Source organism: Lolium rigidum, chromosome 1 (assembly GCF_022539505.1).
Source record: "Lolium rigidum isolate FL_2022 chromosome 1, APGP_CSIRO_Lrig_0.1, whole genome shotgun sequence".
Classification (NCBI taxonomy): Eukaryota; Viridiplantae; Streptophyta; class Magnoliopsida; order Poales; family Poaceae; genus Lolium; species Lolium rigidum.
Genome location: NC_061508.1, coordinates 68,155,939 through 68,169,572, shown reverse-complemented (window position 1 = coordinate 68,169,572; position 13,634 = coordinate 68,155,939). Strand labels below are relative to the sequence as shown.

The following is a 13,634-nucleotide window of genomic DNA, read 5'->3' as shown; positions in this document are numbered from 1 at the left end:
CCAGCGAACAATGCCATCTCAGGTTCGTTTACTCATGCATGTGAGTTCATTTTCTCCCCAAGTTCATTTTATTACTGGAGTTCACTTTCTCTATTGAAGTTCAGCTTTATATTTTCATGAAGTCCAGTTTATCCGCGTATAAGTTGAAGGTTTATTGACCACTGGTATTGGTATTAGCTCTGACTGAAAATAATTCAAAATAGATGTTCGCATGATTATTTAAAGCAGTTCACTAATTCGACTTAGACAGCTCACTCAGCGAAAAAAACAGTGCACTTTATTCGATGTGAATGGTAGTGTTGATCTGTTGGCGATTTTATTCTGGCGACTTGCGCTGCGCCTGCAATAATTTCACTCTTTGATTTTGCTACTAAGTGCACTTCACCTTTTATTCAATTTCCCTTCTGGCTCCCAATTTCTTTTTGTTCTATAATGCCTAAGTGAGATCTGGTACAAGCCTGATATTATCTAGTTTGGAATATATGAAATGCCATATCCATTTTCTCTTATAATAGCAAATATTTGGTTTACGAGCATAGATTTTTGTACAGTGGTAATCAACCTGATGTTCTTCTTTTCCTATTGCAGTTTCGTGTGTGATGGTGATAGTTTACGATAAGAAAGGTGTCCATTGTCCCGCGAGCTCGCTGTCGTCGCATCAATGTAGCGTAGTACAAGCTCGAACAAGTCCAATCCGCCCTGCCTTCGGCGCTCAGGACTTCACCTTTTACAACACATTTGTGCCTTGTGGGAGCATGCGTTGCCCTCGGCGTGCCGGAGCTGTGAAGTTCGGGAGGGCAGATTTTTATAAGTCCACTTTTATAAGAAGTTTGTCGAAACTTTTCTCTACAAGCTAAATTTTGTGTGCGCTGAAAATTCATTTTGTTCTGAATGGCACGGTGCAAGTTTGAACTCCAATTTCATTTGATTGGAAGTTCCAATCATACAAGCGGGAAGACTACTTTTTTGTCGGTTCACAAATTTGATTTCCCGCAGTACACGATCATACAATAAGTTTTGTGGTAGGCTTGTTTATTTTGGATAGCTCATCCGTTTGGACATAGTGCACTTATTTATTTACTTTCATGTGAAGATCAATATTTGGTTGGAAGTTCAGTTTTACTATCAGGAGAGTTCACTTTAATTGTTAAAAGTTCAAATGGTCTATTGGAGATTATACACATATTTGGTAGAAGTAATTCAATTCACCCACAAAGGTAAAAAGAAGCTCACTATTTTCAATCCTGGAAGTCCGTATCTCGGAAAAAGTTGATGTTTCATTGTCAAGTTCAGTTGTATAAAAACAATGGAGAAGTTCACCGTTTAGTTTTGTATAAACATAAAATATAAGTTCACCTTATGAACATTACAAGTTCAGTGTATTCAACATTGAAGTGCGCTCTAAAAACTGTGGATTTTGAGAAAAGATAGAGTTTTGTATATTTGAATATTGCCTGTTTTCGCCCAGCTTCAGAAGTTTGTTCAGTGCCTACAATCTCAAAAGTCCCCTTCAAAATACTATGCAAAAACATGATTTAAAAAAACGTAGATTCATATATCATAATTCGCGACCGGAAGTTCACTACCAGTTACTGTGAAGTTCACGCGTATGTAGGAGGCAGTTCACATAGCCTATTTTTCACGGGCGGAAATCCTACTTATTAAATTCATCCATACGAGCTCCGATTGGTGAAATCGATCCTCTCCTTGAGTAGTTGACACCAATACGAGCCTAATTTCACTCCAACATGTTAGCCCCCCTCACCTGACTACGAAAGGAGCGTTAATTTCGAACCGTTTGTGTGCCGGCGACCATCACAATTTTTAGTATATGTAAAATTAATTTCGAACCGTAAATAATTTGGAAAAATGTATAAAACAGAAAACATTCGCATTTTCCACGCGTTTCTGACGGTATATCATAAACGTGAATCCAACTTACGGTTTGGAAACAACACCCAAAAACAGTACGGAATTGGAGAAGTTCGCGAGAACAGATTTGAGTATTTCTAAAACTGCTCTTAAACCGAGAAAATTTTGGGAAAACAATATGAACAAAAAATATGCGCATTTTTCATACCTTTTATACGGTATATCGCATGCATGAATCCGACAAACTGTTCGGAAATGACAGCCAAAATACTATACGAAAACTTTCAATTCCGCGAAATAGAGTTTAGTATATTTGAAATTACTTTTATTCCGTTATGAATTTGGGAAAAGTTTCTGAACGAAAAAGTTGCGAAATTTCCGTAGCTTTCCAATGGTATATCATATGCATCATTCCGATAAATATTTAGAATATCAGCCTCAAAACATTGTCCGCCAAAACATGGAATTTAGTGTTCCGTCAAGAAGTTCACGTGCAAATAAGTGGGAAGTTCAGAAAGGGTTCGAGAATAGTTATTCTCGAACCGGTTCGAGAATAGCAGACCTATATATATATATATATATATATATATATATATATATATGTGTGTGTGTGTGTGTGTGTGTGTGTGTGTGTGTCCGCAGGTTTCACTATATCCTGCTAGTCATTGAACCCGACACCGGGATAGTAGAAGTCATGGACTCGAAGAGTAAACCCCTTGAGGCGTGGGGGACATGGCTGATATCCTCCACAAGGCTTGGAAACAGTTCACCAACAAAGCTCCGGGTTTAAAGAATAAAGAACTTCGAATAAAACATGTACCGGTAAGTACTATCGGCTAGGCCGCGCATCTCTTTGATTCTAGTTTCAATACCATTATTATCATCCTTGATTATATATATATATTATTTTGATTGAACTTTGTTCTCGTAAAGTGCTTGAGGCAAGAGAACGGGAATAATTTATGCGGGTTCTACGTTTGCGAGTTCATCCGCCAGAATACCCACCATGTGAGGGACATTTTGGAACAACTTGATGTAAGTAAACAACATTCATGGCTTTATTTTATCACCTTGTGTTTCATTCACATACACACATATATATATTGACCACCATACCTTCTTCAAATTATTAGATCGAACGGTTGCGGAACGGTCTTCTAGCAACCGAGCGTGTACGAGCAATTCAAGAAGAGCTGGCGGGATTCTTACTTGAGCAAGTCATAGCTCCAGACGGAGAACACTATGTGGCCGACATCCAATATCAAAGTTGATGTAGACATATATATATATGCATGAACGTGTGTCAGTGTGTCACTTTGATCGATATATGTAATATAATGGTTTCCTATATATATATATATATATTTGAATTGTCTGCATTAATATTATACCGTGTTTCGAATGGGGCACAGTCTCTGCCGCGGCAGCGTTTTAGTGCAATTCCCTGCCGTGGCAACGTTTTAGTGCAATTCCCTGCCGTACTCTGCCGCGGCAGGGAAGGGCACTAAAATGCTGCCGCGGCACAACCCATTTGCACCGGTTCGTATTACGAACCGGTGCAAAAGCTCCCCCGCCGAGCGCCCCACAGCCTGCCACATGGTGACCCCTTTAGCACCGGTTCGTAAGTGAACCGGTGCAAAAGGAGGGGCCTTTTGCACCGGATGGTTTGCACCGGTTGGCCGTCCGGTGCATATGGCCATTACCAACCGGTGCAAAAGACCCTGTTTCCACTAGTGTCGGTGAAAAATCATCTACGACGCGCCTTGGAAAGAAAGATCTAGGGCCTTTGTTCATCAACTCTGACACTGATAATTTTCTCTACCTCAAGCCAACTTGGATAAGCAGTCAGCTACTAATCAACTGATAAGCCGCCAAGTTTGTCCTGGTGTTAGCAAGTCAATGTTATTTAAAGTAGTCTACCATGACAAATTGTTCTTGTATCGACCTTAGCTTTTCCATGTTTGTAATAAGTGATTTTAAATGTTTTGTGACTTGATACTTTTATTAATAAAGCAGGCCGTGTGCATCTATTGATGTAGAGACTGGGGCTAAGCTCCTTTATCGAAAAAAATGACAAATTGTTCTTCTTTCCAAAAGTTGGTGAAGGGAAAGAGACATCCAAACTGCACAGCAAGGAAATTGAAAGCTTCGCCGTAACAGATCAATCACTGTTCATGCAAGACCGTTGACGCGTGGATTTGCATGACATCTCCAGCTATAATATACTGAACTACCACCAAGCTGAGAGGCCACACCCTACAAGACGTACCAAACCACACAAAGACGATGGCCGAGCCGAGGTCGCTTGCCAGAGTTGCCATGATCCTAACGTCATACTCTCTTCTCTTCCGCCGGAGTTCGTCGGCACCAGCACCGGCGGGCACCCTCTGCATCCCCCGTGAGCGGGACGCGCTTCTCGACTTCAAGGCCGGTCTCACCGACCCCGGCAACTTCCTCTCGTCGTGGCAAGGGGCGGACTGCTGCCAGTGGAAGGGCGTCAAATGCAGCAACGGGACCGGCCACGTCGTCACGCTCCGAGTCAGCACTGGGTTTTACAGTCCGGAGCTCATAGGAGGTGAGATTCGCCCATCCTTGCTCACTTTACAGCATCTCGACTGGCTGGACCCCTCGGAGAATGACTTCGGTGGCAAACCCATCCCGGAGTTCATCAGCGGCCTACGGAGCCTGACGAGCCTCATCCTCTCTAACTCCAATTTCGGCGGTCGGATTCCTCCCCACATTGGGAACCTCTCGAACCTAGTCAACCTCCATATCACCAATAGTGATGATTTAACTGTGCCACAAACCTATCAGCTCATCTCGCCTGATCTCGCATGGGTGTCGCGCCTATGGAAGCTCCAGATACTCGACTTGGGTGGGGTGGACCTCAGCGCTGCCGTCGACTGGGCTCATGCTCTCAGCATGCTCCCCTCCCTAGAAAGCATTTATTTAAGCTTTTGTGGGCTACAGAACACCATGCCTCCCCTAGTACATTCCAATCTCACATCGCTGGAATTCATCATGATGAGTTGGAACCCCTTCAACCAATCCATCGGTGCCATCAATTTTGTTTGGAATCTGCCTCTGCCTAGCCTCCTAGGGCTATCGATGATGCACTGCGGTTTCCATGGTTCTATCCCGGACGCCGTGGGGAACTTGACCTCCCTTAAAGAATTGTATCTTGATGAGAACCACATCACTGGCACTGACGCAATTCCATTGACATTGAAGAAACTCAAGAACCTAAAGGTACTCAGTTTAACAGAGAACTTTATCAACATGGACGTAGGGAAAATGCTGGATCGGTTGCCATCAGATGAATTGGAGATGTTGTCTTTGGACAACAATAATTTGACAGGGTCCTTACCAAGTCGTCTAGGGCAATTTAGCAGCTTGACATGGGTTATGCTCAGAAACAATAAGCTTTCCGGAGAGATACCAGTTGGTATACGGGAACTCATAAAGTTGAGAGGCTTATGGCTAAGCTCTAACAACTTACATGGTACAATCACTGAGCAGCACTTCCCGTTTGCTGGCCAGCTGGAGGTGTTGGATATCAGTTCTAACCAGCTTGTTGGCCCGATTCCAACATTTCCACCGAGCCTAACATCCTTGGATCTGTCTAGAAACAATCTATCAGGCACACTTCCATCAGTGATTGGAAAATCAATGCTACAAGTTGTCATCCTCTTCAGCAATTCGCTTTCTGGAACTATTCCATGCACCTTGCTTCAGTTGCAACAGTTGATGTTTCTGGATCTGTCAAAAAACCAGCTGAGTGGTACATTGCCCAATTGCCCTCAAGAATTTGAAACCTCAAATATTACCCTCCTTAATTTGAACAGAAACAGATTTTCTGGAGCATTCCCTATTTTTCTTCAGAGTTGTAGAGAGCTGAAATTTCTTGATCTGGCATACAATAGATTTTCTGGGAGTTTGCCAACATGGATTCAATCAAAGTTACCACAGTTGGCACTTTTGCAGTTGCGTTCAAACAAGTTCTCTGGTGGCATCCCTGATCAACTAACTAGGATGAAGGCGCTTCAATATTTAGACATTGCAATGAATAACATGTCAGGGAACATACCACAATCAATTGGGAATCTCACAGCTATGACTCTTACTCCCAATAATAGTGGTACCCTTTCCCAAGTTGTCAATTTTGGAATCAGCACTATGTTCGAGAAAACTACTGCTTATACTGATAGTTTCTTTGTGGGCATGAAAGGTCAACAGCTTGAGTATACCCGAGGAATCATATACCTGGTATCCATTGATTTGTCTTGCAACAGTTTAACAGGGAAGATTCCTCAAGAAATTGGCATGCTGGTTGCATTGAAGAACTTAAACTTGTCCGGGAATAGTCTGAGTGACATAATTTCCCAAAGTATTGGTGAGCTACGTGAACTGGAATCTTTTGACCTCTCACATAATCTGCTCCGTGGTGAAATTCCTGGAGGTTTATCAGCTCTATCAGCATTGACCCGATTGAACTTGTCATATACTCCTAACAATCTGACAGGAACTATACCATCTGGGAATCAATTAAGAACTCTAGATGATCAAGCATCTATTTACATCGGCAATCCTGGTTTATGTGGTCCACCTCTCAGAAGAAATTGCTCGGGAATTGACATAACTCCGCTCGCCCCTGAAGAACATGAAGGCATGCACGATGTGGTTTCGATTTACCTCAGCATGTGCATTGGATTTGTGGTAGGTCTCTGGATTGTCTTCTGTGGCTTCTTATTCAAAAGGAAATGGAGAGTTATGTTTTTCTTATTTTCGGACCACATGTATGATTGGGTTTACATGCAAGTGGCTGTGGGCTGGATTTCATTGGCAAGAAAAATCCGCGGAGGATGAGATAACACTTGAGCTTGTATCTTGGTAACTATGCTATGCGAAAGAATACAGTTAATAATTCTTGTTATGTGCCCAATATTTTCTTTGGTGTGTAAATTAGCATGCTAAACTGTGATACTTCATTTTTTTTTGAATGTGTATGTATACACACACGTGTAACTTTTGTTGAAGATGTAGTTATTTAGAGCTGTGCTAAGATGCAGTATGAATTCACACAAGTACTTCTGGTCCGTACTAAGTTGTAAGCAGTTCCATTGTAACTCTTATCAAGGTGTTCCTCGCCTATAAATATACAGTCATCATCTAACCAGAGATAAATGCGCTCCCATGAAGGAATGAACACACCATTTCATGTAATGTTTGAGTTGCAGAAACCAATGTTAACATGGTCTTCCATCATGTTTGTAGGTTCCTTAAGCCAATTATGCTTAGTTCTTACCGACGTGCCAACTCCAACAGAACATGGCAAATGGCCTGGCCTGGGATACGTGAAACTTATAACATATGCTACCTCTGTTCCGAAATGTATTATGTTTCGGAAAGCTACAGCATTTCGGAACAGATGTAATAGCTAGGATCTAGGATATGTTTACTACATTCATTGATAACTGCCAACGGAAGCAAAAGAAACCAGCCTAACCAACTGGCGGCATTATTAATCCACTGCCTACCACTGCTTTTGCCCGCCCTTAACTAGTGCTTTCACAAAAAAAACTCCTACGCATTCCACAGTTCTAACACAAAATGGTTAGCCCCAGAACCTGAATACTTCCTTGTATCCCTTCCTTAACACGGTGAAGGAGAAACCTGCTTCTTGGCGCGTTCCAAGACGTCCCTGCGGAAGTTGGAACATGCCACATCATGTTGACCAGCGTCTGATATAACATCTGTTTGTACGATGGTAGGTAACTAAGCAAGGGTGCAAGTTCAGCAGATTACCGAAGGGCTTCCGCGGTCCTGGTGTTCTCCGGGTCAAGCTTCAAAGCCTTGCGAAGCGCATTGGAAGCGCCAGCATAGTCCTAGCACAAGTGTGACAAACTTGTTAGACGGTGGTGAGAACACAGGGAAGCAGACCAAGCCAACAAGCCAACTGGCGATCAGCAAGACTAATTGCGTGCAACTGGGTTTCAAGCTAGTTCACAGCCACAAAGAGTAGAATAGCCAGTGCCATGATGATCACCTGAAGAAAACACAAGGCCATTCCTTTACGGTAGTAGCCATTGGCCAAGTCAGGCTGCATCCTGATGCAGGCACACGCGTCCGACAGTGCTTCATCGCCCATGCCAAGGCGGAGCCAAAAGATGCTCCTGTTTGAATATAAGCTGGCATCTGTGCCATCATCAAATTTCATCGCCTGCGAATGGAGAACAAAATCCGGGATACATCATGTGAGGACATGCCTAACCAATTTCAACATGACAGTTCCAGCTGGAAAGTAGAAGCAAATATTTCCTCGTTCATTGTGACGGCATAACAGCAGAACTAAAAGCATTTCCACCCGAACTTGCCCATAGAAAGAAATCGGAGTTACCATGCTGTAATAAAGAACGGCCGCGTCGTAGTCCTCAATTTTGAAGGCTGAGTTTCCTTGCAGTTTCAGTTCTTCTTTCCTCTTATGAGAGGCTTTTCTCTCCTAAACAAAAAATTCTTATAATTGAGTGCAGACAATGGTTGATCTACTGAAAAAAGCTGATGGCGTACCCACTCCTTGTAAGCAGCAGAGTTTACATGTCTCACTATCCCACCGATACTCCAGTCTAGTATGGTTGGAGCCGGTCGACAGCGAGTTACAGGAAACAGAAGTTCAGCAACTTCCTGTTCAGCATGAACCGCGGCGATTTCTATAGGTAACCTACCAAGCTGCAATAAATTAGAGCAGCCATGAGTTATACTAGAGAACCATTAGAGGTTAAGCATTGTGATTTCAAAACAACAACACAAACTGTGCGATAAACTATGAATATGTTATGTATTTGAAATTTTGAAGAGAAGATCAAATGTTGCAGGAAAGGTAGGAGGCAGTAACAGTATATGCTCACTTCATCAGGAAAGTTGGGGTCTGCTCCAGCCTCCAACAAGCAGTTGATAAATCGGATGTTGCCGCGGCGGCTGCATGCTAACAACAGAGGGGTTGCTTTCGCTCCATGGAGTCCCCCGGAATTGACGTCCCCACCAGCCTAGTTCAAAGTTAGAGAAAAGTTTTAGCATAGCGACCGATGTTTTTGGAACCGGTTGGCCGGTTAAAATTCCCGCGGAATGCTATGGAATGCCAGCAATCCAAGCATGCCTTAAGGTGTGAGCTCTCGACAGGGCAACGCGCAACTACAAGTTCACCAAGCTAGTTCATCGGGAGATCCGTGCAACGAACAGAAAAGGATATCACTTCAATTCTATGAACATGAGCGATGTTTGTACCTGAATGAGCAGCTTCATGCATTCCAAAGAGCCGCCGAGAAGCGCGGAGACCAACGGCGTGAAGATGCGATTCGCAACCTTGTTCGGCTGCAATGCAAGGTTGCAAACTGGTCAGGGGCAGTATTCATCCAATGGGCACTCAATGACAGTTGGAAATATGAATATGCAGGAAGGGCCGCAGGGACATACATCGGCACCGTGGTGCAACAGGAGGGCGACGACGGCCGGGTGCGCCTGCGCCGCAGCGACGTGCAGCGCCGTGCCCCTGGGATTGGCCGCGCCCACGTCGGCGCCTCTCGACAGGAGCAGCATCGCCAGCTCGCGATCCCCTGCACGGATGGACGTGCAATGGCGTCAATAACCGCGCACGATGCACGCCCCAGAAATATCGGCCGTCGTCGTTCGTACCGTTGTAGGCGGCCCAGTGGAGCGGGGTCTCGCCGTCGTTCTCCGCGGTGCGCGGGTCGGCGCCGCGGTCGAGGAGGTAGGCCGCCGTCGCGGTGTGCCCGGACGTGGCCGCCAGGAGCAGAGGCGTCTCGCCGGAGGAGGAGGGTGCGTCGACGGGGACGGCAAGGTGCTCGACGAGGTACCGGCAGACAACCGTCCGGCCGTTGGCCGCGGCCAGGCGCAGCGCCTGGGGGCCGCACGTCGACCAGACGCCGGCCCCGCCGCGCCGCGTCGTCGCCTCCAAGTCCACCGCCATCCCTGAAACCAAGGCCAGCCCTGAATGAATGTTCACGGAGTAGATACGAAGGGGGTGAATGCCGAATGGTGAAGGCATCAGAAACGTACTGGCGAGGAGGTCGAGGTTCCCGTCAATGGCGGCGTGGAGGAGCAGTCGGCCCCGCGTTTCTTCCTTCCGCGCGTTGGCGGCCACATCGACATCTACTAGGAGTAATACGTATATTATAGGAGCAGCAAAGAAAAGGAACGGGGAAGCAATAAGCTAGCTAGATGGACCTGACGACGTGGTGGCGGCGCATGACTGCAGGGGTGTCGCCGCCGGCGAGGGTGGGCGCGGCGGCGCGTTCATCTTCTCGAATGTGACGGACCTGTGTGGGTTCGTCCCGCGTGGGTGTCTCGGAAGCTGTAGTTGCTAGCCGGTCGGTGGTGTAAATACGGCGCAGGCGGCGACGAGACACCGACGTGACGCGACGCAGGAGCAGGACAAGTGGAGAGAGAGGACGCACGAGCAGCACGCGAGGTCGGTACGTTCGGGGTTGTTTGGCTTGGCTGTCGTCCCTTCACAATTGACTTAGGCACATCTCCCAATGAGTATGGATTTTTTAGCTCGAGCTACATAACTCGTTTTTGTCAAAAACTCGAAAATAATACTTTAAAGTTTCCAAAAAATCTTGATATAGGCAATGTTGGGATGTTCGTATGTGCAAATTTTTAACTCGAAATACCTTATATTCGGAGCTGCATAAAAATAACAATATCTAACAGATTTGGAGGTATCTTGCGCTGTTACTATAGGTGTCAGATTTTGTTATTTTTGCACAGCCCCAAATATATGGTATTTTCGAGTTGAAATTTTACACGTACTTAGATCACAACATTGTCTACAACAAAGTTTTTATTTCTAGAGTTTTTTAAAACTTCGAACCACCGGTTTAAATTTTTCAAAAACCGAGCTATTCGCATCTCCAGCGGTCTATTTTAAACGTCTAAACTAGTCACGCGTTTCGTTTACATCGGCCCGCGGATATAAAAATTTGTGGTTCATTTGTGTCGGGGGTAGTGACGCATTTTGTTCATCCAGACCATTTTTTAATCTCCCAAAAAATATAAATAAGTAAATTTCATCAAAATATAACCATCATATTGGCTCAAATTGGATCTCAAATATAAGTTCGTCAGATTGTGCACATGGTATTGCACAAAATATAGTCTAAATGGTCACGCACGCGGATTGGGCTTGCTTCTTCAGGAACCAAGTCCTGGTGTCATCGGCCATGGTGGTCAAGTCGGCCAGCATGATCCTTGTGTTCTCTGCCTAAATCTTGTTCTCGATGTCTATCCTTTTGGCCTCAACGTACATTCTTTGGACCTCAATGGTCTCTTTGGTGAGGTTGAGGTAGATGGCAGTAGAGGCCTCTTTTTTCATGCGCCTCTTCTCATCCCTTCTTTCCTGGGCGACTTGTGAACCAGCGATGATCTTCTGCAAGGCCTAGCTCAACATTAGGGTCGATGCCTCCCGCGTAAGATCGGCCTTGGTAGACTTATGGCCCCGGGTCGAGGTGGAAGGGCATTCTTCCTAGGTTCGTTGTCTTCGTTGTCGACGACCACCGTGGTTATGCCATTCTTGACTGCTTCTTAGTAGGCTGCATAGCCAACCTTCCACTTCACCGTCTCCTTCAGCTTATCCTAACAATGGACCATATGGAAGCCCTTTTTATGTGCTGCCTTGAAATTCTCCAAGGTTCTGGGTACCTAGAATTGCTAAAAGTTAGGTTTATGGTATGCTAATGCTAAGTACATAGATGGAATGACGATACCAGTTTCTTAACATTGCGACCACGCCTGTGAAGCACTCGGAGTTTGCAACAACATGGTCGACAACGGCGCAAAACATGGAGGTCTCATGTTTGATGTAGGCCCATCATTTTCTGATAGACTCTTCCGTTCTATTGCTGCGCATCTCGTCCGGCTTGTGGCGCTTTCACTTGGACAACCTTGCGCCAGTACACCTCACCCTTTCGTTGGGCACCGTTTATGGAGTTGATGTCTACGGGAGCTTCTATTCTTGTAGACAGTGTTGGGCCTCCAAGAGCAGAGGTTTGTAGAACAGCAGCAAGTTTCCCTTAAGTGGATCACCCAAGGTTTATCGATCTCAGGGAGGAAGAGGTCAAAGATATCCCTCTCATGCAACCCCGCAACCACAAAGCAAGAAGTCTCTTGTGTCCCCAACACACCTAATAGGTGCACTAGTTCGGCGAAGAGATAGTGAAATACAGGTGGTATGAATAAATAGTAGCAGTAGCAACGGCACCAGAAAAGTGCTTTGCCCAGGATAGTAAACAAGCGTAGTAACGCTAGACAGTAGTAACGCAAAGAAACAAGTAAACAAGCAGCGATAGCGATATTTAGGAACAAGGCCTAGGGATTAGACTTTCACTAGTGGACACTCTCAACATTGATCACATAACGTAACAGTATAAATGCATACTCTACACTCTTGTTGGATGATGAACACATTGCGTAGGATTACACGAACCCTCAATGCCGGAGTTAACAAGCTCCACAATAATGCTCATATTTTAGTAACCTTTAGTGTAAGATAGATCAAAAGACTAAACCAAGTACTAACATAGCATGCACACTCGTCACCTTCATGCATATGTAGGAGGAATAGATCACATCAATATTATCATAGCAATAGTTAACTTCGCAATCTACAAGAGATCATGATCATAGCATAAACCAAGTACTAACACGGTGCACACACTCGTCACCTTTGCACACGTGCAGGAGGAATAAAACTACTTTAATAACATTCCTAGAGTAGCACATAGATAAATTGTGATACAAACACATTGCAATCATAAAGAGATATAAATAAGCACCTCACTATGCCATTCAACGAGTGAATAAGTATTCCGTGAAATATAGCCTAAGAGACCCACACGGTGCACACATCGTCACCTTTACACACGTGGGACAAGGAGTCTCCGGAGATCACATAAGTAAAACTCACTTGACTAGCACAATGACATCTAGATTACAAGCATCATCATATGAATCTCAATCATGTAAGGCAGCTCATGAGATTATTGTATTGAAGCACATAGGAGAGAGATGAACCACATAGCTACCGGTACAACCCCGAGCCTCGATGGAGAACTACTCCTCCTCATGGGAGCAAGCAGCGGTGATGAAGATGGCGGTGGAGATGGCAGCGGTGTCGATGGAGAAGCCTTCCGGGGCACTTCCCCGCTCCGGCAGGGTGCCGGAACGGAGACTCCTGTCCCCCGCATCTTGGCTTCGCGATGGCGGCGGCTCCGGAAGGTTTTCCGTATCGTGGTTCTTCGCCCCAGGGGTTTCGCGACGGAGGCTTTATATAGGCGAAGAGGCGGCGCAGAAGGGTCGAAGGGGTGGCCACACCATATGGCGGCGCGGCCAGGGCCCGGGCCGCGCCGGCCTATGGTCTGGGGGCCCAGTGCCCCCCTCTCGGTCCTTCCCGGGTGTTCTGGATGCTTCCGGTGAAAATAGGAACCCGGGTCTTCGTTTCGTCCAATTCCAAGAATATTTCGTTACTAGGATTTCTGAAACCAAAAACAAGCGAAAACAGGAACCGGCACTTCGGCATCTTGTTAATAGGTTAGTTCCGTAAAATGCACGAATATGACATAAAGTGTGCATAAAACATGTAGGTATCATCAATAATATGGCATAGAACATAAGAAATTATCGATACGTCGGAGACGTATCAAGCATCCCCAAGCTTAGTTCTCGCTTGTCCCGAGCGGGTAAAACGA

The 13,634-nt window shown here is 45.3% G+C and overlaps 2 protein-coding genes across 2 annotated transcripts; one reads left to right on the top strand and one right to left on the bottom strand.

Annotated features, from left to right (window-relative positions):
• Nucleotides 1–4,158: 4,158 nt before the first annotated feature.
• Nucleotides 4,159–6,745, top strand: LOC124675159 (receptor-like protein EIX2). The gene is made up of 3 exons (XM_047211232.1): nt 4,159–5,242; nt 5,315–5,390; nt 6,261–6,745. Exons 1-3 carry the CDS (start codon nt 4,159–4,161, stop codon nt 6,736–6,738), a joined length of 1,638 nt encoding a protein of 545 aa, XP_047067188.1. The 3' UTR covers nt 6,739–6,745.
• A 1,125-nt stretch (nt 6,746–7,870) lies between these two features.
• LOC124646646 (putative ankyrin repeat protein RF_0381) lies at nt 7,871–10,186 on the bottom strand. Its single transcript, XM_047186742.1, has 9 exons — nt 10,114–10,186; nt 9,946–10,038; nt 9,562–9,858; nt 9,343–9,482; nt 9,154–9,240; nt 8,778–8,915; nt 8,440–8,598; nt 8,270–8,371; nt 7,871–8,092 (listed from the first exon to the last, which is right to left on the bottom strand). Exons 1-9 carry the CDS (start codon nt 10,184–10,186, stop codon nt 7,871–7,873), a joined length of 1,311 nt encoding a protein of 436 aa, XP_047042698.1.
• Between the last annotated feature and the right edge of the window lie 3,448 nt (nt 10,187–13,634).

Bases quoted from the DNA above. Each gene is read 5' to 3' on its own strand.
- LOC124646646 (XM_047186742.1), bottom strand. From the start codon at position 10,186: ATGAACGCGCCGCCGCGCCCACCCTCGCCGGCGGCGACACCCCTGCAG. The intron at 9,859-9,945 runs GTACGTTTCTGA...CCTTGGTTTCAG, and splicing joins GAACCTCGACCTCCTCGCCA to GGATGGCGGTGGACTTGGAG. The intron at 8,599-8,777 runs GTGAGCATATAC...AATTTATTGCAG, and splicing joins ACCCCAACTTTCCTGATGAA to CTTGGTAGGTTACCTATAGA.
- LOC124675159 (XM_047211232.1), top strand. From the start codon at position 4,159: ATGGCCGAGCCGAGGTCGCTTGCCAGAGTTGCCATGATCCTAACGTCA. The intron at 5,243-5,314 runs GTCGTCTAGGGC...GAGAGATACCAG, and splicing joins TTTGACAGGGTCCTTACCAA to TTGGTATACGGGAACTCATA. The intron at 5,391-6,260 runs GCACTTCCCGTT...AATTTCCCAAAG, and splicing joins CATGGTACAATCACTGAGCA to TATTGGTGAGCTACGTGAAC.